Source organism: Alexandromys fortis, unplaced genomic scaffold, assembly GCF_014885135.2.
Source record: "Alexandromys fortis isolate MF-2015 unplaced genomic scaffold, M_Fortis_MF-2015_v1.1 scaffold_69, whole genome shotgun sequence".
NCBI lineage: Eukaryota > Metazoa > Chordata > Mammalia > Rodentia > Cricetidae > Alexandromys > Alexandromys fortis.
The window spans coordinates 7,074,222-7,100,396 of NW_026067951.1; the positions used below are offsets into that span (position 1 = coordinate 7,074,222).

General features: G+C 42.5%; 2 protein-coding genes across 2 annotated transcripts in view; one reads left to right on the plus strand and one right to left on the minus strand.

Moving 5' to 3' along the window:
- Nucleotides 1-4: 4 nt before the first annotated feature.
- Kin (Kin17 DNA and RNA binding protein) lies at nucleotides 5-8,492 on the plus strand. The gene is made up of 5 exons (XM_050150462.1): nucleotides 5-162; nucleotides 3,739-3,833; nucleotides 5,251-5,294; nucleotides 5,381-5,503; nucleotides 7,082-8,492. The coding sequence occupies exons 1-5, from the start codon at nucleotides 49-51 to the stop codon at nucleotides 7,882-7,884; spliced, it is 1,179 nt and encodes a 392-aa protein (XP_050006419.1). The 5' UTR covers nucleotides 5-48; the 3' UTR covers nucleotides 7,885-8,492.
- A 1,855-nt stretch (nucleotides 8,493-10,347) lies between these two features.
- Nucleotides 10,348-26,175, minus strand: part of Itih2 (inter-alpha-trypsin inhibitor heavy chain 2) — a 37,882-nt gene continuing 22,054 nt past the window's right edge. Inside the window, exons 12-21 of the mRNA XM_050150461.1 lie at nucleotides 25,454-25,635; nucleotides 24,066-24,251; nucleotides 23,543-23,682; nucleotides 20,963-21,132; nucleotides 18,804-18,941; nucleotides 14,636-14,749; nucleotides 14,073-14,271; nucleotides 13,178-13,350; nucleotides 12,150-12,261; nucleotides 10,348-10,641 (exon numbers count right to left, since the gene is read on the minus strand). Of these exons, the coding sequence (XP_050006418.1) occupies nucleotides 10,494-10,641; nucleotides 12,150-12,261; nucleotides 13,178-13,350; nucleotides 14,073-14,271; nucleotides 14,636-14,749; nucleotides 18,804-18,941; nucleotides 20,963-21,132; nucleotides 23,543-23,682; nucleotides 24,066-24,251; nucleotides 25,454-25,635 (1,562 nt within the window). The 3' untranslated portion in view covers nucleotides 10,348-10,493. The remainder of the gene's footprint in view (nucleotides 10,642-12,149; nucleotides 12,262-13,177; nucleotides 13,351-14,072; nucleotides 14,272-14,635; nucleotides 14,750-18,803; nucleotides 18,942-20,962; nucleotides 21,133-23,542; nucleotides 23,683-24,065; nucleotides 24,252-25,453; nucleotides 25,636-26,175) is intronic.

Sequence of the window (26,175 nt, forward strand, 5' to 3'; positions counted from 1 at the left end):
CGTCGATCCAGTTCCGCTTCCGGCTGCACGGTAGTGCTCTGGGTCACCATGGGCAAGTCGGATTTTCTGAGCCCCAAAGCCATCGCGAATAGAATCAAGTCCAAGGGGCTCCAGAAGCTTCGCTGGTACTGCCAGATGTGCCAGAAACAGTGTCGTGACGAGGTAAGTGGCTCAGAGTGGCCGCGACTCCGAGGGTCCCGCCAGCGACCCCGGTACCCAACCGACGCTGCGTTTTTTCCGCGCAGTCTTCCCCAGCCAGAGGTCTGTGAACCTCAGTGCCCTTCGCGCGACGCTCCAGCTCCACCAGAAATGATCCCAGACAGGCACCTGCTGATTGCCAGGCTCCGACTTCCCTGGGGTCGGTAAAAATTAGGAACTCAAACTGCACAGCTTAATAGAGATACGGGCTTGGGCAAATAAAGTGCCCTGTTACTGGTAAAGTGGAGGTAATCACTGTACCTGCGTGCTCTGAGGTTGTCACTGGGTTGGTTGTATTTTTGTTTTGTTTTGTTTTTCCCCTTTGAGACTGAGTCTCCCCATAACTTAAATGTCATTATGTCTCAAAGTTCCCACTTGTTACTGCTATTAGGGGTTAGAGATTCAGTATATAGATTTCAGGAGGTACAGGCTTGCGTTCCATAACACCTAGAAATTACCCTTAAGTGTTTACCGAATTTACTTCCTTCTGAAATATGTTATAATAAATTATATAAATGCCAATATACTTAACCTTTGAAAACTTAAATATGTGATCAACATAACAAGGTCCGTTTCATTTCAATATATGTCAAAATGCCACCAATAGAGCAAACCTAATAAAAATTCCTTTACATCATCCCATACACTCTATTTAATTTCTGCTTTATGTTGGAGACAGTGTCTCAGTATATAACTTTAACTGGCCTGGAACTCACCATGTAGATAGACCCTGCTGGCCTCAAACAAGATCCACCTGCCTCTGCTTCTCTAGCGCTGGTGTCAAAGACGTAGACCAACCCACTTCATAGTAATACTTGCTCAGTAGTCTGGTGGTAGTGGTGGCGGGGACCAGGAACCTTGCTTGTTAGCAGTACTACAAGTTAATCCAGAATCTTACACATGCCTGGCAAGTGCTCTACCACTGAACTACTTCCTTATGCCCCTATAGTGGTATTTTGTATTTTAATAATTGACTTTTGCCTAAAGTCCAGAGGCATAGCTAAAGCTTCTAGAGGCAACACACACCTTTAATTCCAGGATTTGGGGGGCAGAGGCAGATGGATCTCTGTGAGTTCAAGGCTACCCTGAGCTACACAAGATCACTGCAGAGACAAATCCGGGTGGCGGCAGCTCACCTTTAATCCCAGTTTTCGGGAGTCAAACACCTTTACTCCCAGCAACAGGGAATATGAAAAGAGAGGAGAGAGGCTCAGTCTTTTTAGTTTGTGGTCACCCAGCCTTGGTAGAGATTCTCTAGTGGCTTGGCGGCTTTGCTTTTTTGGTTTTCATATTGAACCCCAATTTCTGTCTCTGGGTTTTATTCATACTACATGCCCCCTGATTTATATTATCTTATTTTTTTATGAGCATGTGTCACCAAATGTCTACAGATGCCTACTGATGCCACTTAAGGGCATACAAGTCTCACACACAATGGGGGTCAAAGAGCAACCTGTAGTTGGTTATTTCCTTCTAGCACGAGGGTCCTGGGGATTGAAATGAGGTTGTCAACATTTGACATGAGCACCCTTACCCACTGAGCTACCTTACTGCCCTTACCACCTTCCTAATAACTCACGCCATGCTGCTCAATCCCGCTGCCGCTGGCTAGATCTCAAAACCCCGTCTCTTTTGTTGTTGATTTTTTTGAGACAGGGTTTCTCTGTGTAGCCGTTTCTGACCTGGAACTCTCTCTGTAAACCAGGCCGACCTTAAACTTACAGAGATCCATTCGCCTCTGCCTCCCTCATGCTAAGATTAAAGGTGTATGCCACCACTGTCAGCTTCAAAACTCTGTCATACTCACTGTCATTTTTAACCTTTTAGTTATCCATGGACCACCTATAATTTTCCCTAATTTGTGCACTACCTGAAAGAAATGCTTATTTCAATTTTACTTCAAAAGAGATTTGGTAACAAAGACAAGTATTGCTTTCCATAAATTAAAATATAAATAAAAAGGAAAACAAAATGTTATTAACTTCTAGAAATCCAAAGGAATGGATTAGGAAAGGTCAAAGGGATATGGCCCTTATCTTCTTCCTCCTCATTTCTCCCACATTGCAGGGTAGGAATAGAAAAGGGAACGTGTAAGAGCCAGCATCTTCCTTCCCTTGAGCGCCTTTGAAGGAGGAAGGCAGGTAGAATCAAAAGAACCTACAAAAAACAAACAAAAAAAAAACACCCTGACACTTAACAGAAGTAATCATTCATCCTCTTCTCATGATAATTTAATTTCCGAATAACTTCTGAGGGTAATCAAGTAGGTGCAGGTGTGGTGGCGCACACCTCTAATCCAGCACTCTAGAGGCAGAGATGGGAAGGTCACAAGTTTCAGGCCAGGGTGTACTAACACAGTGAGACCCAGTCTCCAAAAAAAAAAAAAAAAAGTTGGTAAGTACTATATGTACTATTGAAATTTTAAGTTCAAATAAAGATAGAAGTAATATACCAAAGCATATATGTTGATTTTAAGTTATGTATTTATGTCAGTAGAGGCGCTGTATCTCCTGGGCTGGCATCCCAGGTGGTTGTGAGCACCCTGCTGTAGATGCTGGGAACTGAGCTGAACTCTAGGTCCTCTGCAAGAGCAGCTTGTTCTCTTAACCACTGGACCATCTCTAGCTCCCACTTGTTTTTTTCTTAACAGTTTTAAAAAGCACAGCTAAAATACAGTTAACAAAATTTAAGTAATAGGATAATAAACAAAAGAGGAAGAAAGCAAGAGAAAAGAGTGTAAGGGAAACTCAGATGTGATCCTTTTTGCCCTATTGCATCTCCCCAGGCTCTTGCTAAGAAGCAGGTGCTGGGTAAGAAGAGTTGGTTAAATCCCCACAGTGAACTCAGGGTCTGGTAACATTTTAAATGTCTGTTTCACAGCACCACTTCCAGTCTCTTGACCTTGACTACCCAGTAATTGATAGGGTTGCAAGACTCAACTCTGGGGAAGCAAAATTTGACACAGGGCTGCAGAGAAGTCTCAGTCAGTACAGTCTTCTCCCACACAAGTGTGAAGACCTGCGTTTGGATCCCCAGTACCTGTGTAAAACTAATTACTGAAGGCAGAGGCAAGAGAGCTTACTGTGAGCTCCAGGTTCAATGAGAGACCCTTCTTAAAAGAATGAGCTGGAGAGCGACAGGAAAACTTGCCACCCATCTCTGGTTCCCTCACACATACACACACACTCAAGCTAGAGCATGGTTATAGCTAGCGATTTGATTTTGTAGAAATAATTTATCAGAACTAGAGAAATGGCTCAGTGGTTAAGAGCTCTAGTTACTCTTCCAGAGGACCCAGGTTCTGTTTCTAGCACCCCTACCGTCTGTACTGTGGTTCCAGTGGATCCAACACTGTAGTTTGACCCCCTTAGACACGGCACAGAAGTGGTGCACAGGCATGCATGCAGGCAAAATACCTATATTTTACAAGTTAAAAAAGAATTTCTCATTAAAGGATGCATTTAGAGGCTAAATGATCTACTATGTGGGGAGCGCTGTGATCTGGAGATGAGAGTTTAACGCCCTTTGCATTTCTCGTAGAATGGCTTCAAGTGTCACTGTATGTCTGAATCTCATCAAAGACAGCTGTTGCTGGCGTCGGAAAATCCTCAGCAGTTCATGGATTACTTTTCAGAGTAAGTCACTCAGACAGTCTTCTCTCTTAAATGTTACTAAGTTGGCCGTGTAATAGAAGTGCTTACTGTTTTATATTGGAGATCCTTTGTCTCTTACTTGTTGTGTTGGGCTGCTGTGTAGGTCTGGAAGAAGAGTGAGAGAATTAATATTTTTAAAGGACTGAGAAGTGTGTCTAGTACTAATAATGGTTTTCTGTTAATTATTACCAATACTAGCCTTTTTTCTTTTTTAGACAGTATTTGTCTGTGTAGCTTTGGAGCCTGTCCTGGAACTCATTCTGTAGACCAGCCTGGCCTCGAACTCGCAGAGATCCACCTGCCTCTGACTTCCAAGTGCTGGGATGAAAGGCGTGCATCACCACCGCCTGGCTTTTTTTTTTTTTTTTTTTCCCAAACTAGATATTTTCTGAGGACCCCTTTATACATATGTTAAAGATTCCAAAGGCCTTTTGTTTCTATGGGTGATATGTGTTAACATTTGAAATTAAATTTGAAAAAAGTTACAAACTCTTATTAGTCTATTTAAAATACTAATATATTTACCTTGTATTCAAGTAAAACAGGGACCTGGGGGAGGACCTAGAGGATAAAATGGTTGCCATACACATTTGAGGACCAGAGTTGCAATTTGCAGCATCCACAATAAAGCCAAGCAGGCATGATGAGAAGCCCATAATCCCCATGCTCAGGAGGCAGAGACAGTGGATTTCTGCAGCAAGCCACTAACTAGACCTGCTAAATTGCTATATTGAGCAAGAGTCCCTACTTCAATAAATAAAGTGGAAAGCAATTAAGAAAGATACTCAGTTGACCTCTGGCCTCCATATGTACACAGATTCTGTGTACCTACACTCAAGTATGCATACATGGGTCTTTGTGTGTGTGTGTGTCCCACCCCTGTTAATTTAAGATCTCACTGTGTGGCCAAGGTTAGTCTTAAACTCACAATCTGTTAAGAAGGAATGGGCTTCCCTTTTGGCCTTTGAATCATATTTCACTGTCCATATTAAAATTCCCTCTGACAATGCCCTCAAATTTGTTTGTTATTTTGTTAAATTTCCTTTTTAGTTGACTTTATTAGAACTGCTTGAAGGTTAAGATGTGACGTCCTGGACAGAGTGGTATTATTATACCACAATAGTCAGTAGTCATTAGAACAAAGACCCTATGATGAACCTAAAGACATGTACTAACTTTTACCATGGCTGCTCTACTAAGGCCAAGCATTTCAATTCCAGGCTAATCTTTGCAGTTCTTTCTATGGTCACGTTAAAGGTTTATGGCACATTGGCATGTGGTAACATAGATGGTTGATATGACATCTGGTCACTAAAGTTTATGATTGCTTAAACTTCAAGAAGATGGCGTTTTATGTTTGTAGCAAGTACCTTAATGTTTTCATTTCTTTCTTCTCTAGAGAATTCCGAAATGACTTTCTGGAACTTCTGAGGAGACGCTTTGGTAAACATCTTAAATATTTTATAAATAACAATTTCATAATTGTGTGGGTTTTTTTCAGGCTTAACAGTGTCACATTTTTTTTTCAGGCACTAAGAGAGTCCACAACAACATTGTCTACAATGAATACATCAGCCACCGAGAGCACATCCATATGAATGCCACTCAGTGGGAGACGCTGACCGACTTCACCAAGTGGTTGGGCAGAGAGGGTAAGAGGAGAGCAGTGAACTGGTCTTCCATGGCTTTATTTCTGTGAGAGAAGTCATTGTCGGTTTCTGCCTGATTTTATGGAAAATAAGATTTCTAGGGCAATTAGGAAAGCAGGAGGGGAACCTACTAGTCCATAGTTACTTCGCTATATGCCACTTTTGTCTCTTATTTTTTGAAGCTGGGACTTACATATTCCAGGCTGCAATGGAAATTATGACTCTCTTGCCTCTGCTTCTTCCCAGGGGTGGGGTTACAGGTTTTGGATGGGCAGTGGCCAGCTTGAGGACTTCTTTTGACAGTGCACTGAAGCATTCTGTAGTAGGCACTTTCCATCACTAGGACAGAATACCTAAGAAAATTGGTTTTGACTAGCAGTTGGTGAGAATTTGCTTCATAACCACTTGGCTCCTGTGCTTCTGGGCCTGAGGTGAGGGAGAGCTTCATGCCAGGGGCACATGATGAGGCAGAGGAGGGCAAGAGGGCTAGGGTGAGATGTGCCCTTCCAGAGTGGCCCAGTGGCCCCTCCTCCCTGCCAGCCATACCTGTTAGTCTCTACCACTTCTCAGTAGTGCTATCAGAATAAAGTTTGTGATTGGGTTAATTCGCCAATGAGGTCAGAGCCTCTAGATCCAGTCACTTCACAATGACGGAGACCAAGCTCTCAACACATGAGCTCTATGAGACAGTTCATCTCCAATCCATAATATTTGTATTTAGATTCTTATTAGCAGTCCAATGACCTGAGATTGATCCTTAGGACACACATGGGAGGAGAGAACCAACTCCTGAAAGTTTCAGACCTCCACGTGTATGTCTGCACACATACGTACCTGTGCACCACACATACATACACATCTATACCACATACACTTGTGTGCCACACATGTACAAATAAAGTAATAAAAATTATTTAAAAAGTTATTAGCAGCCTTTTCCGTTCTTTCTTTTCCTTCTCTTCCGTATTCACCCCCCCCCCCCATCCCATCATTTATGTGTTGAGACAGAGGCTTGTCCTGTACTCCAGTCTACTCTAGAGCTCAGTATGTGCCCCAAGTTGGCCTGCACTCATGGCTGTCCTGCTTCAGCCTCCCAAGTGTTAGGTTTATAGCGTGAAGACCAGCACTCAGCTTTATAATCCTCTTTAGGAAATGTTCCATGTTCTATCTCGAGGTGATTGTTCAAGTTGCTTTTTTTTTCCATCTCTAATCTTCATATGATAATGAGAAATTAGGAAGACAGGAGAAACTTGGTGTCAATATTTTGCTTATTTATAGTGTTACTTTATTCTAAGTTAACAGATCCTTCTGTATTCATTAGACAGTAAGAACTCTGGTGTACTTGGACAGTTGTTCCTAAAGTTCTTCCTTGGGCTTCTCTTGTTTAGCTGTTACCTCAGTGTAGCTGTGTACGCATGGAAGTAAAAACTCCTTGTGTTTCGGAGCTTTGTGTTTGAGGATACTTGGTTATAGTTACTGAATGAGTAAATGTGCAGAGTTGGAACATAGTATGCTTGCAGTTTACTTTGGATATATACAAAGTCACGCTGGGCTTCTTGGTTTTCTTTTTTTTCCCCCAAGGCTTATGTAAAGTGGATGAGACACCAAAAGGCTGGTATATTCAGTACATAGACAGAGACCCAGAAACTATTCGCCGGCAACTGGAATTGGAAAAAAAGAAGAAGCAAGATCTTGACGATGAAGAAAAAACTGCCAAATTCATTGAGGAACAGGTGAGAAGAGGTCTGGAGGGGAAAGAGCAGGAGACGCCTGTTTTTACAGAATTAAGCCGAGAAAATGATGAAGAAAAAGTTACATTCAATCTGAATAAAGGAGCAGGTAGCTCAGCGGGAGCAACATCATCCAAGTCAAGCTCTTTGGGACCAAGTGCACTGAAGACCCTTGGGAGTGCAGCATCAGTGAAACGAAAAGAACCGTCCCAGAGCTCAGCTCAGTCTGCAAAGAAGAAAAAGAAGTCTGCACTGGACGAAATCATGGAGATTGAAGAGGAAAAGAAAAGAAATGCGCGAACAGACTCCTGGCTACAGCCTGGCATCGTTGTAAAAATTATAACCAAGAAACTTGGAGAGAAATATCACAAGAAAAAGGGTGTCGTTAAGGAAGTGATTGACAGATACACAGCTGTGGTGAAGATGATTGACTCTGGAGACAGGCTGAAACTGGACCAGACTCATTTAGAGACTGTCATTCCTGCACCAGGGAAGAAAATTCTAGTTTTAAATGGTGGCTACAGAGGAAATGAAGGCACTCTAGAATCCATCAATGAAAAGACTTTTTCAGCCACGATAGTCATTGAAACTGGACCTCTGAAAGGACGTAGAGTTGAAGGTATTCAATATGAGGACATATCTAAACTTGCTTGAGCTTGAAAATTTGTTAACAATACATTGAAATTGTAAAACATCAAATTGGTGTTAGTCAAGGTACTATGTAACTCTACTGTGTTAGGGAATTCATTTCATATAAAGAATGTTTCTATTTAAATACTACTGGATAGTTGTTGGGTAAATTTATAATGAAATCTAATGTTTTTTAAATGCCAAAACTGTCTTTATCTTTGTTCCTTTTTCTTTCATAATACTCCCTTGATGTTTTTTTTTTAACCATTATTAAAGAATACTTAGTAAAGTTTCATATAAGACAATTTGGAAAAAGCCGATTCATATACCACATTAGTGTCTGTGTGTTTCTAGTCAGGCAAGCTTGACCTTCATTCTGGTGAATCATTGGAGTCACTTATTTTTTGCTAAAATAAGATCAATGAAAGATGTCACTTTATTAAAAAATCCTTTAGAATCTGTTGAGGCGTCCCAGCTGCTAAGAGTACCAACTTTTCTTCCGGAGAACCTACTTTCACTTTCCAGCATCCACATAATGGCTCACAACCATCCATAACCCCAGTCCTGGATCCTGTGCCCTCTTATGGCCTTCGTGAGCACTGCATGGTATGCTCTACAGATGTCCGTGCCTGCTAAACACCATACACATAAAATAAATCCTTCAGTTGCTATTGTGCCCTTATTGGTTTCTCTGGGCCTTATTGGAGAAAGAAAATGTCTTGGAACATTCGTTAGGTCTAAGGGTGCCTAACTGGTGGCCCATAGGTTGTAAGAACATAACGTTCTTTTATTTCTGTGACCATTGGGTCATGATGTTGTCATTTACAAAGTTCATGCTTGAGAACCAGGCAATCAGAATATACACACACACACACACACACACACACACACACACACACACACATATGTACATTTAATAAGATACTGCTTAATTCTATTTATTTAGGATTTTTTTTCTCTACAGTTTAAAAGAACTATTTGTTCATGTTGTGTGCATGTAAGTGGTTGTATGTTTACCATCTATGTTCAGGACTCTGCACAGGTCAGAAGAGGGCATCGGATCTCTTGGACCTGGAGTTACAGATGATTGTGAGCTGACACATGGGTGCTGGGAACTGAACTTGGACCCCTCTGCCAAAGCAGAAATGCTCTTCACTGCTGGGCCAACTCTCCAACCCTTCGCATTTCCAGTTTTTATCTTAAAGAACACTGACTTAGTTTATAGTCACTTTAAAACAGTCTTTAAAATTTTGGAAAAAAAAACCCCTCATAACTCAGGTATAATCTCAACTGAGATTTGTTTTTCTCAATTAACTTTTCCCATTTATTTAAGATGAAATTCACATTTAATTGGTTTAATGGTAACTGTGTGATTGATATTTGGACCACGTGAGACCAAAAGATAGCTAATATATCTTACAAGGAGCAGGTTTGTGCTAGTTGGCTGAGATCTCAGTTGTTCATCCTGTATATAAGTATCAAGTTGTAAGTTGTTTATGGCATCTTCCAAAGAATGAACAGACTTCCTTAGGAGGAAAACTGTCCTTTTCCAGCTCTTCCCACTAAGTGCTTGGCCTTACTTGAAATCTAAGGCTGACTATTCATTTAAAATAGAAAACAAATCAACATATTTCTTGTCTCGAGAGGGATTACATTTGACATCTCCTGATGAAAGTTAATTTTATAGGTGAAGAGTGTTGAAACATCCACTTTCAAAGTTTGGTCACCTGAGTTATATGTATGAGGCTGATTCTATAGAAGAGTTCTATAGAACTGTTACCCCAAATTTTGCACATAAATGTCTGTCCAGTTTTGGCAGTACTCTTCCTACAACACAGGAGTTGAGTATCCATCTCTGTCATGCCGCAGCTGTGAAGAAGGAGTATCCCCTGTTTATTGTCAGGATTCACCCAAAGTTTCCCAACTAGCCTTCTGTGTAATAACAGCAAGTGTGTGCTTAACCTCAGTGCTGAGGTGACATTTAACAGCAAGTATATGGGTTTTCCCAGTAAATACCAACTCCTGGGGTTGGCCTCCCTGTCAGTTTGACTCTCCAACCACTTCCTGGGTGTCATCTCAATGAACACGTATCATCTGAAAACAAACTCCTGAGACGTGTGTAGAAGGATGGGGGCTGCTTGTTTGTCCAGGCCACCCAGCTAGCTTAGTTCCGAAATAACCACACAGCAACTATTAAATCACTGCTTGGCTCATTTGCTCTAGTTTCTTATTGACTAATTCTTACATCTTAATTTAACCCATTTCTATTCATCTGTGTAGTGCCACGTGGCAGTAGCTTACTGAGTAAAATTCCCAGCATCTGTCTCCAGCAGATCCATGGTGTCTCTCTGACTCTGCTCTTCTTCCTCCCAACACACAACCTAGCTTTTCCCGCCTAGTTCTGTTCTTCCCTGCCATAGGCTCAAAGTAGTTCTTTGTTAACCAATGAAAGCAACACATAGACAGAAGGACCTCCTACACCAGACGTGTTTGCAAATGTTTATTTTCTTCAGGTAGGTTCTTTTAGACCACTAAAACATTTGGGTTTGTTTTGAATTGCTGGAGCCGAGGCATAGCTGCAAAAAGTGTCAAGGGAGAAAACGTACACCTACAACTTCCAAAACCCTAAACCATTAAGGCCGCTTGAGAAAGCTATAGAGCTGAGGTACGAAGTAATCTTTGTAGTGCCCATCGATGAAACCTTTCCCACTGTTGTGCACAAACCAGCAGGGCACATCCGTTCCAAACACTATATCCGTCCTGTAGTCCTTCTGTAAGCCTCTGAAAGGAAAATGGCGTGTATGCTTAGGGAAAAGACAGCACAGGAACAAGGCACAGCCGGAAACAAGGCAGCTCTTTCCTCTGTCCTTTGTCCCTTTCTACTCTATGCCCACCCCCACCCCTTTCCTGACCCCCAAGTTAAAAGAGGTGTCAGTATCTGGGGTTGGTGCAAGAAGAACAGAGTAATCAGTGTGTCCTCCGACGATTAAGACAACCCTCCTGGGAGCTGGCCTACAGGGGTGCTTCCACCAGGGTAGCATTAGCAAATGAACAAACAGTAAAGAAGGGAAAGGCTAAATACAACTCAGTGCCATAGCTAATCCGTGCTCTCTGATGAATCCGAGGCGCCTCCTCAGTTTAGGGGTGTTTTCATTAAGGGTGATGCCAGCTACTTGAGCAAATTCAAGTCTTCCCTATGGAGGATAAGGAAGCTAGTATTTAAAAAATACATATGGCGCATTGCCATGAATGAGCATTAAAAGAATGGAGCAGGGCCCTTTCAGTTTTCATTTGCTCATCGGCAGTGGTACAGGATTTTGTGAAAGGCTCGGGTCTGCCTACGATGCAAGACAATTGCTGAGTGGCCGCACCATTTCTCCATGCTTGCTGATGTCTATTAACTCGGCCAATACTGTTTGGGTGGTGTACTCTGGTGGTGTACTCAGAATCCACCGTTTAGTTCATGCGTCTATATTGTGTAATATTTCATATATAATTTTGTGATTTAATTTTCACTGTAAAGTTACATTTTAATTATGTGGAAGATAATAGCATTTCTGTATGTCTAATAAGGAAAACAAACTACTTTATAAAATATCAAAAAGAGGGGCTGGAGAGATGGCTCAGAGGTTAAGAGCATTGTCTGTTCTTCCAAAGGTCCTAAATTCAATTCCCAGCAACCACATAGTGGCTCACAACCATATGTAATGGGGTCTGGTGCCCTCTTCTGGCCTGCCGGCATACAGACAGAATATTGTATACATAATAAATAAATATTTAAAAAATGTATCAAAAAAGATGAAAATGTTTTAAAATGATATTAAATTAAGCGCGAGGGAGATAACTGAACAAGAAAGAGAGGAGGAAAATTCAAAGATTAATAATTTATGTTCAGAATGCTAAATTCCCATTTCAATATGAAGCATATGGATGTGAGCCATGCTAGAAAAACTGTCCCAAAATACACTCAGTCTGTCCGTCTTTAAGAAGCCCTTACATAAAATATGCACGCCTTCTCTAGCACTGGGCTTCCTGGATATTTTATGATCTTTTTCTTCGGTCAGCATTTTCAATTACTCAGTTTCTGACTGTAGGGCTCTAACGTGCGGAGGGGAGCACTAGTTTAATTCATTTCGGCATCTCATGGTATCATGCACATACGTGTGCTCATTACTTGCATTTAATCTGGGCTATCTGAACCGTCCTTTGGCTAACATTTCTGTGGGTCTGTTGTCAGTGACTTGTGGCGCTTGACAGGGTCTCATATGCCTTCTGCATCCAAGGCCTACCTGGTGACAGTCAGCTTATGTCCTTTCACTTCCATGCTCGCCTCTGGTTTTCCCGGATCTTTTCCTGGTCTCTCATTGAAGATGTGTATGCTCGGCTCATTCATGAACTGCCCTAGTGACGCAAAGCAGAGACGTTAATTCACGGAATCCTAGGCCTATCATTGGGTTCAAGTGACATTTTGGTTCCCCCCCTGGAATCCCTTTATACTTGATGCTGGTCTACTGGACCGCCAGTGGGGTGCTGCTCTCCAAATGGAGGCCAGGGTGGGCGTTGGAGAGTGTAGCTCAGATCACAGGAATAGGCCGGCTTGAATGCCACATACTTACATCTGAACCCTTAAACTACCTGCATGTCACAGATTTAAGTCACCTCTCTGCAGTCACAGAAAAAAGTCCTTGCACAATTTGTACCCTGTCTTGCCACATAGGTGTCACTAGGCATCTGGCCTTGGCTATCACATTCCCTGGTCACCCTGCTGTGTTGGGCCCTCTGTTCTTGTAGCCATACCAGCCACCAGCCACCTTCCCAACTCCCCCCCCCCCACACACACACACAGGGTTTCTCTGTGTATCCCTGGCTGTCCTGCAACTCACTCTGTAGACCAGGCTGGCCTCAAACTTACAGAGATCTGCCTGCCTCTGCCTCCCAAGTGCTGGGATTAAAGGTGTGTGCCACCATTGCCCACTACCACCTTTACCTACCTACCACTTTCCCAACATCTAATTGTAATTGTCAAAGTCATTGCCTTCGTTGCATTCTCCTTCCTTCCTACCTACCTACTTACCTACCTACCTACCACCTTTACCTACCTACCTACCACCTTTACCCACCTATCTACCACCTTTACCTACTTACCACCTTTACCCACCTACCTACCACCTTTACCTACCTACCTACCACCACCTTTACCTACCTACCTACCACCTTTACCTACTTACCACCACCTTTACCTGCCTACCACCACCTTCCCAGCTTGTAATATAGTTGTCAAAATCAGTCCCTGCATGTCCATGGTTGAGATGCTTACCTAAGAGTCCATGCACACTGGGTGAAAACTTGTTTGTGGGGGGAATGTAGATCCCCAGAAAGTCCACATTGACTGGATGTTTCTTCCACACATGATGCAACAGGACAGAAAAGAACATCTCCTTATTCAGGGTGAGGGTCACAGACTTTTCTTTCTTCACAGAGATAAGTACCCTATGTAAAAGCCAACACAGAACTAGTTTCTAGACGGTTCCAGAACAGACATTGTATTAAATATTAAACTATTTTGTCTATTTACTGGGTGTTATCTGTGTATCTGTGCCCATGTGTGTATGCATGCTGTTTGTTCACTAGTACATGTCAGAAGAGGACAACCTGCAAGGGTTTCGTCTCTCTATCCACTATGTGGGTCCTAAGATTGAACTCAGGAAATCAGTCTCAGCAGCAAATGTCTTTACACACTGAGCCATCTTACCATCCCCAGAGCAGACATTTTTAAAGTAAGTCATTCTTGAGCCTAATACAGACTCTCCATTGGGAGCGTCACCATGTCCGTGCTATGGGATATTGCATATCTATAACAGTCAGTGAGCAGGGAAGACACTCTTGCATAAAATGTAGTCATACTGCTTGGAGCATACTTTCCGATGTAGGCACCTACAGATTTCCATGGACGGATCCGCTTACTGATGCAACACACATGTGTTGAGCACTTACTGTATGCCGTTGCACTGTGGCTTGTCAGTAAGACACAGTGAGCTTGGAAACAATTTCTGGTACCAGGGATAGCGAAGTGGATAAGAACAACTTCCCTGAACCTCAACTTCCATGTATTTACAATGATGACTGTATGTTCCTTGCTGACGTTGAGCATGGGCTTATTTCTGCAGCCAGGTTTTAAGGGCAGATGGGAATCAAGATGAAACACTACTTGCCTCTGATTCCCAAGACGAGCTGTATCTGACCAGGACAAGCGAGATGTAAAAGAACCATTGTTCAGGGTGATGGTCTCTGTGCTGATTTCTATTTTCATGTCTTCTTTTTGGAAGTAAAATCCCAGTTTTCCAAAGTAGGTTTTTAGTTTTCCATTCTCTGCCTTCTTGGCACCGATAAGCTGACCATTGACTAAAATCCCTGTGAGTGAAGAGATGCTTTCTCTCTTGGGCTCCATATGTTAGCCCCACAGTTTGTATTTACAAAATTTAACAAGAAAATAATTTTTTTCATAATACAGTATTTTTCTTTATAGAATCTTATTTTTCAGTTAATATTTTTATTATAAAATAAATCAAAATAACATCAGCTAGCTCATGCTCAAATATACTTTTTAACCTATAATTGAAATGCTTGATATATGATTTGATTTCTCACTAATCATAAAACTTTTGAAACTGTAAAATATCTAATGAGCTGAAAAAGAAAGGAATCCCAGGTGGTCAGAAGGAAGCATAGCCATGATGCAAATAGTTAATTCAAATATAATTTGCTTTTATGTTACCTGATTCTGGATCAGACACCAGGCTAAGGATTTTTCCAGGTTCTGAGTCAATATTGAAACAAATATTCTTTTGGCTTTTGGGCAGGTAAATGATGAAGTGAGGGTCATTTTCCACTGGAAAATACACAAGGAAAATGTAAACAAAATTATAAAAAGGAAGATTATTTGTGTCTTTTTTTTTTTTTTTTGAGAAAGGATGTAACCCTTTAGCCCAGGCTGTCCTTGAATCTATGATCTTCTTGTCTCAGCCTCTTGAATGCAGGATTACATGCTTGCATTTGCATTAACTCCTGTTACTTCCTTTCATCCTTCAAACCACATAGTTCAGGTCTAGTGGTAACAGCTACTCGCTTCGTTGATTTATGTCAGAGCTGGGCACTAGAGGGCATTGTTAAAGTGTGAAACAATGGCTTCTTTGAAAAGAAATAATGGCCACCATTTCTTTCTATATAAATTCAGTGCTTGTGATGTTTGACTAAGGAGGCCCCGCACCCAGATTCATATATTTGAATGCTTAGTCACCAGGGAGTTGCACTCCTTGGGAAGGATTAGGAAGTACAGCCTTGTTGGAGTAGGTGTGGTCTTTTTGGAGGAGGTGTCACTGATGCTGGCCTTTGAGGTTTTAAAAGCCCAGACCCAGTATCTCTCTCTCTCTCTCTCTCTCTCTCTCTCTCTCTCTCTCTCTCTCTCTCTCTCTCTCTCTCTCTTTCTCTCTCCTGCTTGTGGATCCAGTTGGAGGATTCTCAGTTACTTCTCCAGCACCATGTCTGCCTGTGCGTCACCGTGCTCTCTGTCATGATGGTAATAGACTAAACGTCTGAAACTGTAAACGAGTTCTCAATCAAATGCTTCCCTTTACAAGAGTTCATGTGTTCATGGTGTTCCTTCACAGCACCAGAACACTGACTAAGACTGTTTGCTAGAATAAAATTGTTTTATGGAAGACAGTGGTTATTTCTGCCATCCTACTTTACTGAAATCCTATCAGATTAGTAAACAATATCCACTCAGTCCTACTATATTGAATTGATGTGTTTCTAGGCAAATTTAAGCTAGTCGTTGTAGCTTTATCTTTCAGTAGGGCTGGAAATAGGTTGAAGATCTCCATGGCAACTTTATACATTCTTGAAATCCTAAACTTTATGGGTCAAATACTAGCTGGATTTTGTTGAATGTCTACATATGAGAATCTTACTTTATAACTACTCTATAACCATTACCCCATATTGCAGGTAGGATAACTGAGACCAGAGAAGTTTCAGTATATGACCCATGGTCACATGGGAAGAGTTGGACCCCAGGATGGTCTGATTCAAGGCCAGTCTTGTTATTGGATCAAACAGCAGACTAGAAGGTGGAAGAAGCTGTATGGTCTTACTGGGAAGATCATTTTGAAATAGGCTGTCTTGTCCTTTTTGTTGCAAAACGCTTTAGTCTACAAAGTGACAATGTGCATGGCTCACATGCTGGACGTCATAGTTTGTTCTGTTCTTGGGACCATTCACTGTACAAGCCCAGCTCACTAATCTTCCACACAGGGGCCCTAGGCAGTGGTGTGGCTATAAGGAGCTAAGTTATCAGCAAAACAGAAACAGCAAATCATTTGGGGCCACACACAATAATTTTAGAGATAAACCGCAGGAAGTGAGACAAAGCTACTTAACATGTTCACCCTAAGTCCTTGCTGTTTCCTTATCACAAAAGGATGCTTGGTGTGTGTAGATAAACAATCAGAGTCTCTCTCTCCCTCCCTCCCTCCCTCCCTCCCTCCCTCCCTTCCTCCCTCCCTCCCTTCCCTTTCCCCACAACCGCTGCACTGTGATATGAAACCTAGGGCTTTGCACACACTAGGTGTGTGCCCTTTCACTGAGGGGAGCCCTCAACCATTCTTCTGGGAGATGGGGTATTATTCTGTGGTCCGTGTTCACCTCAAACTCAAGGTTCTGCTTTCACCTTGAGTGCTGAGATGAGAGGTGCCACCCACCCAATCTGGAGTTAATGTTTTTTAATCATTTTATTTTGTTTTAATTTTAATTTATTATTCTATGAGACAGGGTTTCCCTGGATCACCCATGTTAGCCTTACACCTATGATCTTTCTACATCAGTTAGCCATTGCCAGCCCATGCCACTGTGCTGGCTTCACAGTCTTAAAACATCAGTCCTGAAGCTTCTTTCCTTTTTTAAAAAAAATATTTATTTATTGTGTGTGTGTGTGTGTGTGTATACATATGGGCCTGTGTCTATGTGGAGCAGGCGTGTGGAGTTCAGAAGTTGTGCTAGCCTCTTCTCTCCTACCAAGTGGGTTCCAGGATTGAACTCAGGATATTAGGCTTGTTAGCAAGTGCCTTTATCCCCTGAGCCACCTCACTGACCCATCTGAAGATTTTTTTTTTTTAAAGTATGAATCTATTCAAGAGAAGCTAGAGATCTGCACTTGTATTAGCATCAGGAACAGTCTTCCACTTCTTTCTCTAACAACCCTTTGCTTCTGGCTGGTGGGGCCTTCCTTCCCTCATGGAGGGGACCGGAAGCACTCTTAGAATGCCGAAAGTCCGTTCTCTAAGAGACAGAAGGATGTGAAGTGCATACAAGCTCCAGGGGCTGCCAGGAAGTAAGTAAAAGTGACAATGTCAGGGAACCCCAGAACCCGCGGGGGGTGGGGGGGGGGGAGCCTGGGTAATCCCTCAGCTGCCTTTGCTTTCTGTCAACGTTGACAAGCACTGACCACAGAGGTGACACACTTGAGCCATCCACTGTTTGTCTCCTAGCTTTGCTGTGGGCAGCAATTGGGTGTGTTTGGATCATGGTGGTAACAGTGCCTAGTAGTTCCTTCTCAGAGCCTCGTAGACCTTGCTTGGTGAAGTCACCAACTCTTCCCTGGGACACGCAGAGGTGTCCGGTGGGTGACCATATGATGTCACTCCCCCCTCAGATGATGCCGACACCTCCCTTTTCTGAATGTGCATTTCACAAAGGCCTGGTGGAATTTAACTGTATCTTTGTAAACCATGGGTTCCTCCCCCTCCGATCATCTTTCCCCACACATTAATCCCTGTTTCTTTGCCCTATAAATATCCTCAAGCCCTAGGGGATGTGGCTTTGAGAGCTTTGTCCCCGATCTCCCCATATTCAGTCACCGTGTGAGTAAACTTTATCCTTTGCAAAGCTGTAATGGACTGAATGCCTGCGGAATCAAAGACCGCAGGTTCTGGTAACTGGGGCGTCAAGGAGGTGCACTGACGCCTACGTTCTCCAGGTGGCGCCTTTGTCTCAGATGCTGAGAGGGAATTGGGTCAAAAGGTTGAGGACAGCACAAAGGAGCCCCAGTATCCAACCTCTCCAACAAATGCACGTTATTGGCTCCCAGATGATAAACATCTGCTATTTGTGCCTCCCACATGATGTTATGCCAAGGACAATGATACATTTGCATAAAAAATAAAAACACTGATAGTTCCTATTCAATGGTAACATCCACTTACTGAGCAACTAGCAAGCGATTAACCAATCAAGGCTGCTCATCACATGTGAAACCATGCTCCACCATGCATTTCCCTGAGAAGAGCGTCTCTTTTTTTTTTTTTTAAATATTTATTTATTATGTATACAATATTCAGTCTATGTATATGTCTTCAGGCCAGAAGAGGGCACCAGACCTCATTACAGATGGTTGTGAGCCACCATGTGGTTGCTGGGAATTGAACTCAGAACCTTTGGAAGAGCAGGCAATGCTCTTAACCGCTGAGCCATCTCTCCAGCCCCCATGAGAAGAGCGTCTCTTTGATGTCAGAGGGTTTACTTCATACAGTTGGAAACAGTGCTGGGTACGGATTTGTCCCCATGCAAATCCATATCCTGAGGCCTACCCCTCAAAACGTGATAGTATCTGGGCATGGAGCCCTTGGGAGCTCATTAGATTTCCATGAGTCAGAGAGTGAGGCCCCGGTGCTAGGGTTAGTGCCCTAATAAGAGACACCGGAGGAACTCCGGTCTCATCTATTTTGTTACAGCAGCTGCAGTAAGCTAATACATGGAGCTGTTGTCTCTCCATGGAAGGCAGCAATGCCTGCAGAAGTCACCTACTTTTCTCAAGATATAGTGAGTCTATTAACTAATGGAAATTTACATGGGATTCTGATGGGTTGAGACGGGAGAAATGCTTTTACCTCGATTCACATGTGGAGGTGGGGTGGACTCAAGTGGCTTCGCTCCTACCGCAAGCATGGCCGTCACTGGTGTCGGGGACGGACTGGCCCACGACGGGATGGAACCTGAGGCAACCTTGGTGCCATAATACAATGCACCTGTGTAGAAGAACCCACGTCCATTAATTCCTAAGATACTCTTCCGTAGGAATTTCATTCGGTTTAAAGAATCTGTTTTTTTTTTTTTTTTTTCATTCTCTTCCTCCAACCAAAGGTCTCAGCTAAAAATTTATCTACTTTCTTTAAAAACTGCAGTGCCAGGTACCAAACGCAGGGTCATGATCATGCAAAGTAAGCCCCATTACTGCTGAGCTTCAGCCCACAACCCCCTCTTCTTCTTCAGAGACCTCCCTCCTCTTACTCCCTATGGCATCCCACCGCAGGAGCCTGTGATCAAGTTCTTCCAGGATCTAGGACTATAAATGCGTGTGCTATAAAAAGGAGAAGGAACTGCTTTGCTGGGCATAGTGACACCTGCCTACAATCCTAGCACTCAGGAAGTGAGGGAAAGGGAACAACGAGTTCAAGGTTATCCTTGGCTAGAGACCGTTAAACCCAGTGGAACAAAATTAAAAATTCAGAGGATCATTGTAGCATATGGCGGTCACTCTCGGGACGATGGGAGACGAAGCATCGACAAGACTAAGGCGGGAATCTGACTGATTCAATCAGAGGTCCTCTTAGCCTTGGGCATTTCTGGAGACTCCCATAGGACATAGACCACAAGAGTGACTTTCAAGGCTGTGTCTAGGAACCAGTTTCCGTATATATTCCTTTTAAAGAAGTGTGTGTGTGTGTGTGTGTGTGTGTGTGATAGAGGGGTGTGTGATAGAGGTGTGTGTGTATGATAGAGGTGTGTATGTGTTTGTGAGATAGAGGGGTGTGTGTCTGTGTGTATGTATATATACATGTGGGTGCATATTTGAGGGGAGGTCAGGGGTAAACCTTGAGTGTCATTTCTTAGGAGCTCTCTATCGTGTGCTTTGAGTCTCTCACTGGGACCTGGAAATGATTTAGGCAGAGCTGGCTGACCACTAAACCCCAAGAATTCCCTTGTCTCTACCTCCTGGGTGCTGGAATTGTAAGTGCAAGTCATTGCACCCTGATTTTTAGGTGGGTGTTGGGTATCAAATAAGGTCCTTATCCTTGTAAGACAATCCTTTTAGCGACTCGGCCATTTCCCTAGCCTATTTTCCAAACTAATTCATATAGTTCCCCTGCTTCCCTGCTAAAAGTCCCCAGGACTAAAATAGTATAGCACTAAGAAAGAATGACTCAGTGAGTAAATAATGCTCTCTTTCTTAAGCAAAATGTTTGTCTATTCTTTGCTTTCAATTAATATTAGAGAAAGGGGGTTTGGAGAAATGGCTCAACGGATGAGCATGCTTGCTGTTCTTGCAGAAAATCTGAGTTTGTGGTTCCCAGCACCCAAACTGGCAGCTCACAACTGCTTGTAACTCCAGGTCCAGGGGAATCTGATTGCCTCCTCTGGCCAGCATGGACACCAGCACACACATAGATGCTCTTATACAGACACAATAAAAATAAATCTTAAAGAATGATTAGAGAAGTACATTGTCAAATGATAAATTATTAAAGACTTTTGTTTTGCTTTTTTAAAAAGTTTTTATTTATGTTTTATGCTCTTTGTGTATGAGTGTTTGCCTACATATATGCCTCTCTGTGTGCATGTCTTGTGCCCACATAATCCAGAAGGTATTAGATCCCCTGGAACTGGAGATGCAAATGTGAGCCAACGTGTGGGAATCAAACCTTGATACTTTTGGAATGTGGCAAGTGCTCTTAACTACCAAGCCATCTCTTAAATCCCTCCTTTATTTGGAGACAGAGTCTTGTTATGTAGCCTAGGCTAGTCATGAATTCACTAGGCAGCTAGAGTGGCCTAGTATATCAAAACCTCCTGCTTTGGCCTTGGGAATGCTGGGATTTCAGGTGTTCATAAAGTGTCAAACCAAACTGAAGGAATAAGCTTGAACACTTATGGACACAAGCTGGGAGCAAAACAGTGGATCAGAGATGGGAACAGAGGCTTTGGGGCTTCAACACAAGGCAAGAAGGCCGCTCTGTACTGTTGCCCCGTGAGGTCTCGAAGCACTGACCTGAGCAGCAGGAATGGTCCTGCGGTGGGGAGTCAGCCAGCATGCGTTCATCCCCAGCATCATTCTCAATCACCATGGCGGTCAGTGGAGTCACAATATGATGGTCTAGAGACATCTCCAAGATTGTTTTTGTGATTTTCCTCTTGATGGCAGCGGTAGGAGCCAGGCTTCTGCATTCAGAAGATAGATTGAATAACGTTAGTATACACAAGGGTGAAGTCATGCCCCAAACCAACACTCACCTTTCTGATATTTAGTCAAGACCTGGGCACAGGGTAGGGCTTCTAAGGCAAGAGGCAAACAGAACTAACAGGCTTCAGGAACCTTAATGTTTGTCTAGCTATGTAGTCTTAAGGGACTATTTCAAAAATTACATTTATGTGTTTTATGTGTAATTAAATAAAAAATTACATTTATTTGTGTATGTGCGTGTGCACACATGTGCCACAGGGCCTATGTGAAAACCAGAGAAAACTAGTGGGAGTTGGTTCTCTCTTCCCATCATATAGAACCCCAGGATCAAACTCATGTTGGTAAGCCTGACCACAAGCACATTTTCTGTTGAATCATCTCACTGTTCCTTCAAGTGATCTTTTATTTATTTATTTATTTATTTATTTATTTATTTATTTATTTATTTATGTATTTATCTTCTGAGACAGGGTTTCTCCGTGTAACAGTTCTAGCTGTCCTGGGACTCACTCTGTAGACCATGCTGGCTTCAAACTCACAAAGATCCATCTGCCTCTGCCTCCTGAGTGTTGGGATTAAAGGCATGCGCCACCACTGCCCAACACCCTCAAGGGATAATTTTTAATGACTTTTTTTTCCAGAGCAGTTGTAGGTTCATGGTGAAATTGTGTAAAAGGTACTGAGGGTTCTCCATGTGTCCCACCCACCCATAGCCTCTTGGATTACAGAATCTTGTACCAGAGATGTGCATTTGTAACATACATTGACATATAGATTAGTAATTTATACCCAGGTTTACTTGTACATCCCATGGATAAATAGATATAACACATCCATCATCACAGAGTCATATAGATGAGTTCCTTAGCCCTAAAATGCTCTATGCTCACCAGGTGGTGGTGGCACATGCCTTTAATCCCAGCACTTGGGAGGCAGAGGCAAGTGGATCACTGTGAGTTTGAAGCCAGCTTGGTCTACAAGAGCTAGTTCCAGAGCAGCTAGCACTGTTTCACAGACAAATTCTGTCTTGAACCTCTCAAATGCTCTAAAATCTAACTATCTCCTGAAATCCTAGCAACCACTGATATTTCCATAGGGCTTTAAAAGTCAGTATTTAGCTTCCAGAGCAACTTCTCTGTGCCTTTAGATATGGCCAATGTACTTCTGCTCGAGACAGGGATAGCTCTTTCTTCAAAGTCACAGCTTATAGCCACATGTAGTTTTTTTTTTTTTTTTAAAAATACATAATCACATTGACATCAGGGATTTTGTCTGTGAGTCCAGTTATATGGTGGTTACAGCTCCTGTAACCTAGTTCAATGACCTTTGTCCATCTTCCCAGGAATCTAACCTGAGGGGTGAAGTGGGAACTCTGCAAAGATAAGTTTTAGCGAAAATTCCCCATGAAGCTCTGGTGCACATGGGTGAGGATGCTCTAATGAGAGGGCTATGATAGAGAGATGAAATGCAGCTCAGCTGAGAAGCCAGAGATGGGATAAATATCAGCGACCTGTCCTTGGGGAACACTGTCATCGCACAGTCATATGTTTTCCCTGGGTCCTGTTTTCAAGAGGAAGTGTAAATGAACTCCTGAAACATGCAGCAACACGGCTAAGCCTTGCAGGCATCGTGCTGAGTGAAAGTCAAAAAAGGGTTGTGCAGTTATGTGTAATAGACAAAACTAATCAATGGCAATGCATGCCAAAATAGTGGCTCCCCTGGAGGTAGAAAAGGAGGCCTTATAGAGTTCCATATTTAGAGCAGGACGGCCATTGCATTGAAGATAATATATATACATATATATGTATATATACACATATTTAATACATTCTGCACATTTCACGTTACATTTAAATTTTAAATATTAAAAAAATGTGTGTATAGGTATTTTGTGTGCATGTCTGTCTCTGGCACTACAAGTGTGTAGTGACTACAGACATCAGAAGAGGGCATTGTATGCCCTGGAACTGGAAATACAGAAAGTTATTAGCTGTCATGTGGGTGCTGAGAGTTGAACCTAGTTCCTCTGGAAGAACCACCAGTGCTCTTAACTGCTGAATCATATCTTCAGGTGCCAAATGTTACATTTTTAATAAAAAGGAAAGAAAGGAAGTAACTCAATGTTAATTAAAGTGCTGGGGACCAGTCAGTAACAATCTGATCCCGTCATTAATTTGATGTCTTTCTCGGTTCCAAATAATTCTTGCTTGTGACTTCAAATATCCCACTTGCTGTTTGGTTTACAGTATGGGAATTGTACGCAGAGCCTTGTGTGTGCTAGGCAAGAGCTTTCCCGATAAGCTATAAAACCCTAGTCTTGACTTCAAATGTTATAGGTGGACATTTCATGTTTGTAAATCTCCAAGGTGTATGCTCTTCTTGCCTTACCTCTCTGCTAACAGCTGGTTGATTGTGAGATAGGCCCATAGTTTTTTGGTGAAGTCAGGGTCTGCATGCTTGTCTTTCGACAGAAAATCCTCCAAGTCATCCATCTGACTCAGGGTTTCCAAGACCAATTCTGTATTAGCCTGGACAAGAGAAGCATCAGTTGATAGATACCCAGGGACCAGAATAACAGTTAGCTCCTCTGCTGTAGATGCACTTTGGAGTTAGACAAAGAAGAGAGCCTTGACTGGATAGGTTAAGTTCACAAACTCCAGAGACCAGGCTTGGGTTTGGGAGAAAAAGTGAGGTTTTATAGAATGGTTGAAAAGATGGCAGAGATGTGCCAATCCTTCCCTTTCAGTTCCTAGGGATGGGTTCCCAAGAGCCTGGGGATGCAGAATGTTAGCTTGTTAACACAGAGGCCGAGTGTACTAGGGGACTAGCTAGGATTAGCTTGTTAGCACAGAGACCAAGTGTAGTAGGAGACAAGTTAGGATCTTCAGAATAAGCAGGGAGGCAGAAGTACCGAAGTCGCAGTGATGATGCTCTGAACTTCAGACAATTTAGTCGGATCAAATTTTCCTGCCACCACTATCTCAGACCCTCCGAAGTAGTTGTGGAAACTGTTCTGAGTGACGTCTGTTACTGACGCCTGGGGGTAGTTGAACTGAACGTTCCTTAGCAGTGGAGTAGAGACCTGGTTGTAAAATTTCTAGAAGAACAGGAAAGAAAAAACAATCTGTAAATAGTTATTTTCATAGCACTTTGTAGACCTAAAGTATTTTTCTCCTGATGCTTTTCACATACGTAGCAGATAACTCTCCGTTTCTTTGCATGGATCTTTGGGATGATGGACAAGCCTGTGGCCATGAACTACGGGTCACACAACAAAAATATGATGTTAGAAAATTACCTACTATTTCAGAGTCAAAAATGTCTCCACTTTTTGTTATGATCAGAAATGAAAATGTGGGCATTCATAAAAAAATGTATCTGAGTTAAAATAACCTGAATTAGAACTGAATCTTCTAGGTATCAAAAGCTTCAAATGGTGTGCTTGGTGTTGGCATCATTTGGTTGTCCACTTAATAAACACAGGAATCAAGAAAGAGGGTATAAAGCTATTTTCTAGTCTCAAGTCAGACATCATCTCTCTCTCTCTCTCTCTCTCTCTCTCTCTCTCTCTCTGTGTGTGTGTGTGTGTGTGTGTGTGTGTAATCGTGATCGATAAGTAAATAAAACTACTGAAAGCATAAAACCCTAAGTGAAACTCCCTGTTTCAGAACAGCCATTCTAACTGAACAGAGTTCACTGACAGGTGTAGAGTTTAGGACTGGAAAAGTGTTGAGTGGCTTCCTTTAACTAACAGTGTGGAGGGCTTGTGTGTTAATTAAAGTGATTTTATTTAAAAGTTCAATAAAATATACTAGTATGTGTGTGTGTGTGCGCCTGGAACTTGCTATGTACACAGGTTGGCCTTGAACTCACAGAGATCCACTTGCTGGAATTCAAGGCACTTGTCATCGTGCCGTAACGCGTCTCTCTTGTTTGAGAAAGCTTAACGGGCATAGTTAGTGGTTTACATTACAAAAATGATATGCAGAATGCCAAACAATTCCAAGAGAAAGTAGGCGGCCACTGTAGTGGGATGGGCAATTGCACATGGGACCAGGAGGTTGGCAGAAGTGCGAGGCTTTTGTTTCAAACAGCAGACAAGTGTTTGGTTTGGCCCTGGTCTCCCTGTTTCACATGTCACTGCCAGAAAGCAGTGAGGGAAACTGGTGAGAAGGCAATGAACCGTCGCTGGGATTGTAAGAGCAAATATGGCTTCAACAGATCCGAGCCAAGCTCAGCTGTCTTTGCGGGAATCTGTTTCGGGCCGCGGGATGGTCTTCAGGAAGGGAGAAAAGCTACCTTGAGCTGGGAGGATGTGTCACGGTTCCCATAGATCCGTTGAGCGATGCCACGGTTTTCGTTGGACAGTCTCTTCAAAAAATCATAGTCGACATCAAATCCTATCCCCAAACTGAACAAGGAGATGTTATCCTGGATGTTCTGCTTCACATTCTTCTGAATTTTGGACAATTTTAGTTCACCTGAAGTTGGCCGTGACCGAAAAGCAAGAGGGACCAGTCAGAAGGGGATAATCAGCAAATTTTCTCAAGGCTAAAACTATATTTTCCCTTTGATCCAATAAGACAAAATTTAGAGTTTTTTTTTTTCAATAGATTCACTCTTTTGTTAAGCGTTGACGTGGGGGCAATGGTTCATACCCACAGTATTTGAGCATAGTGACATTAGAAACAGCTCAGAACAAGTCACCCACAAGAGAACCTGGTTAGATCATGGTGCAGCTGAAAAGCCTATACAGCCACTCTCTGTACTCATAGTTAATAATCTCAAAAGCATTCAAAAGCTTTATTGGCATATATTGATTCTGTGTCAAATGGGTTTTATCATGGCGTTTTGTACGTGGACATAATGTATTTCAAGCGTATTCACCCCGGTATCCAGTTTTGTCACCCTTCCCACTTTTGCTGCCTCTTTCTTCTCCTACTTTCATGTTCAAAGACACTGTGTCTTTGTGAGTGTGAGAGAGTGAGAGGTGTATTTGTGCGTGTGCGGGTGCTCACACC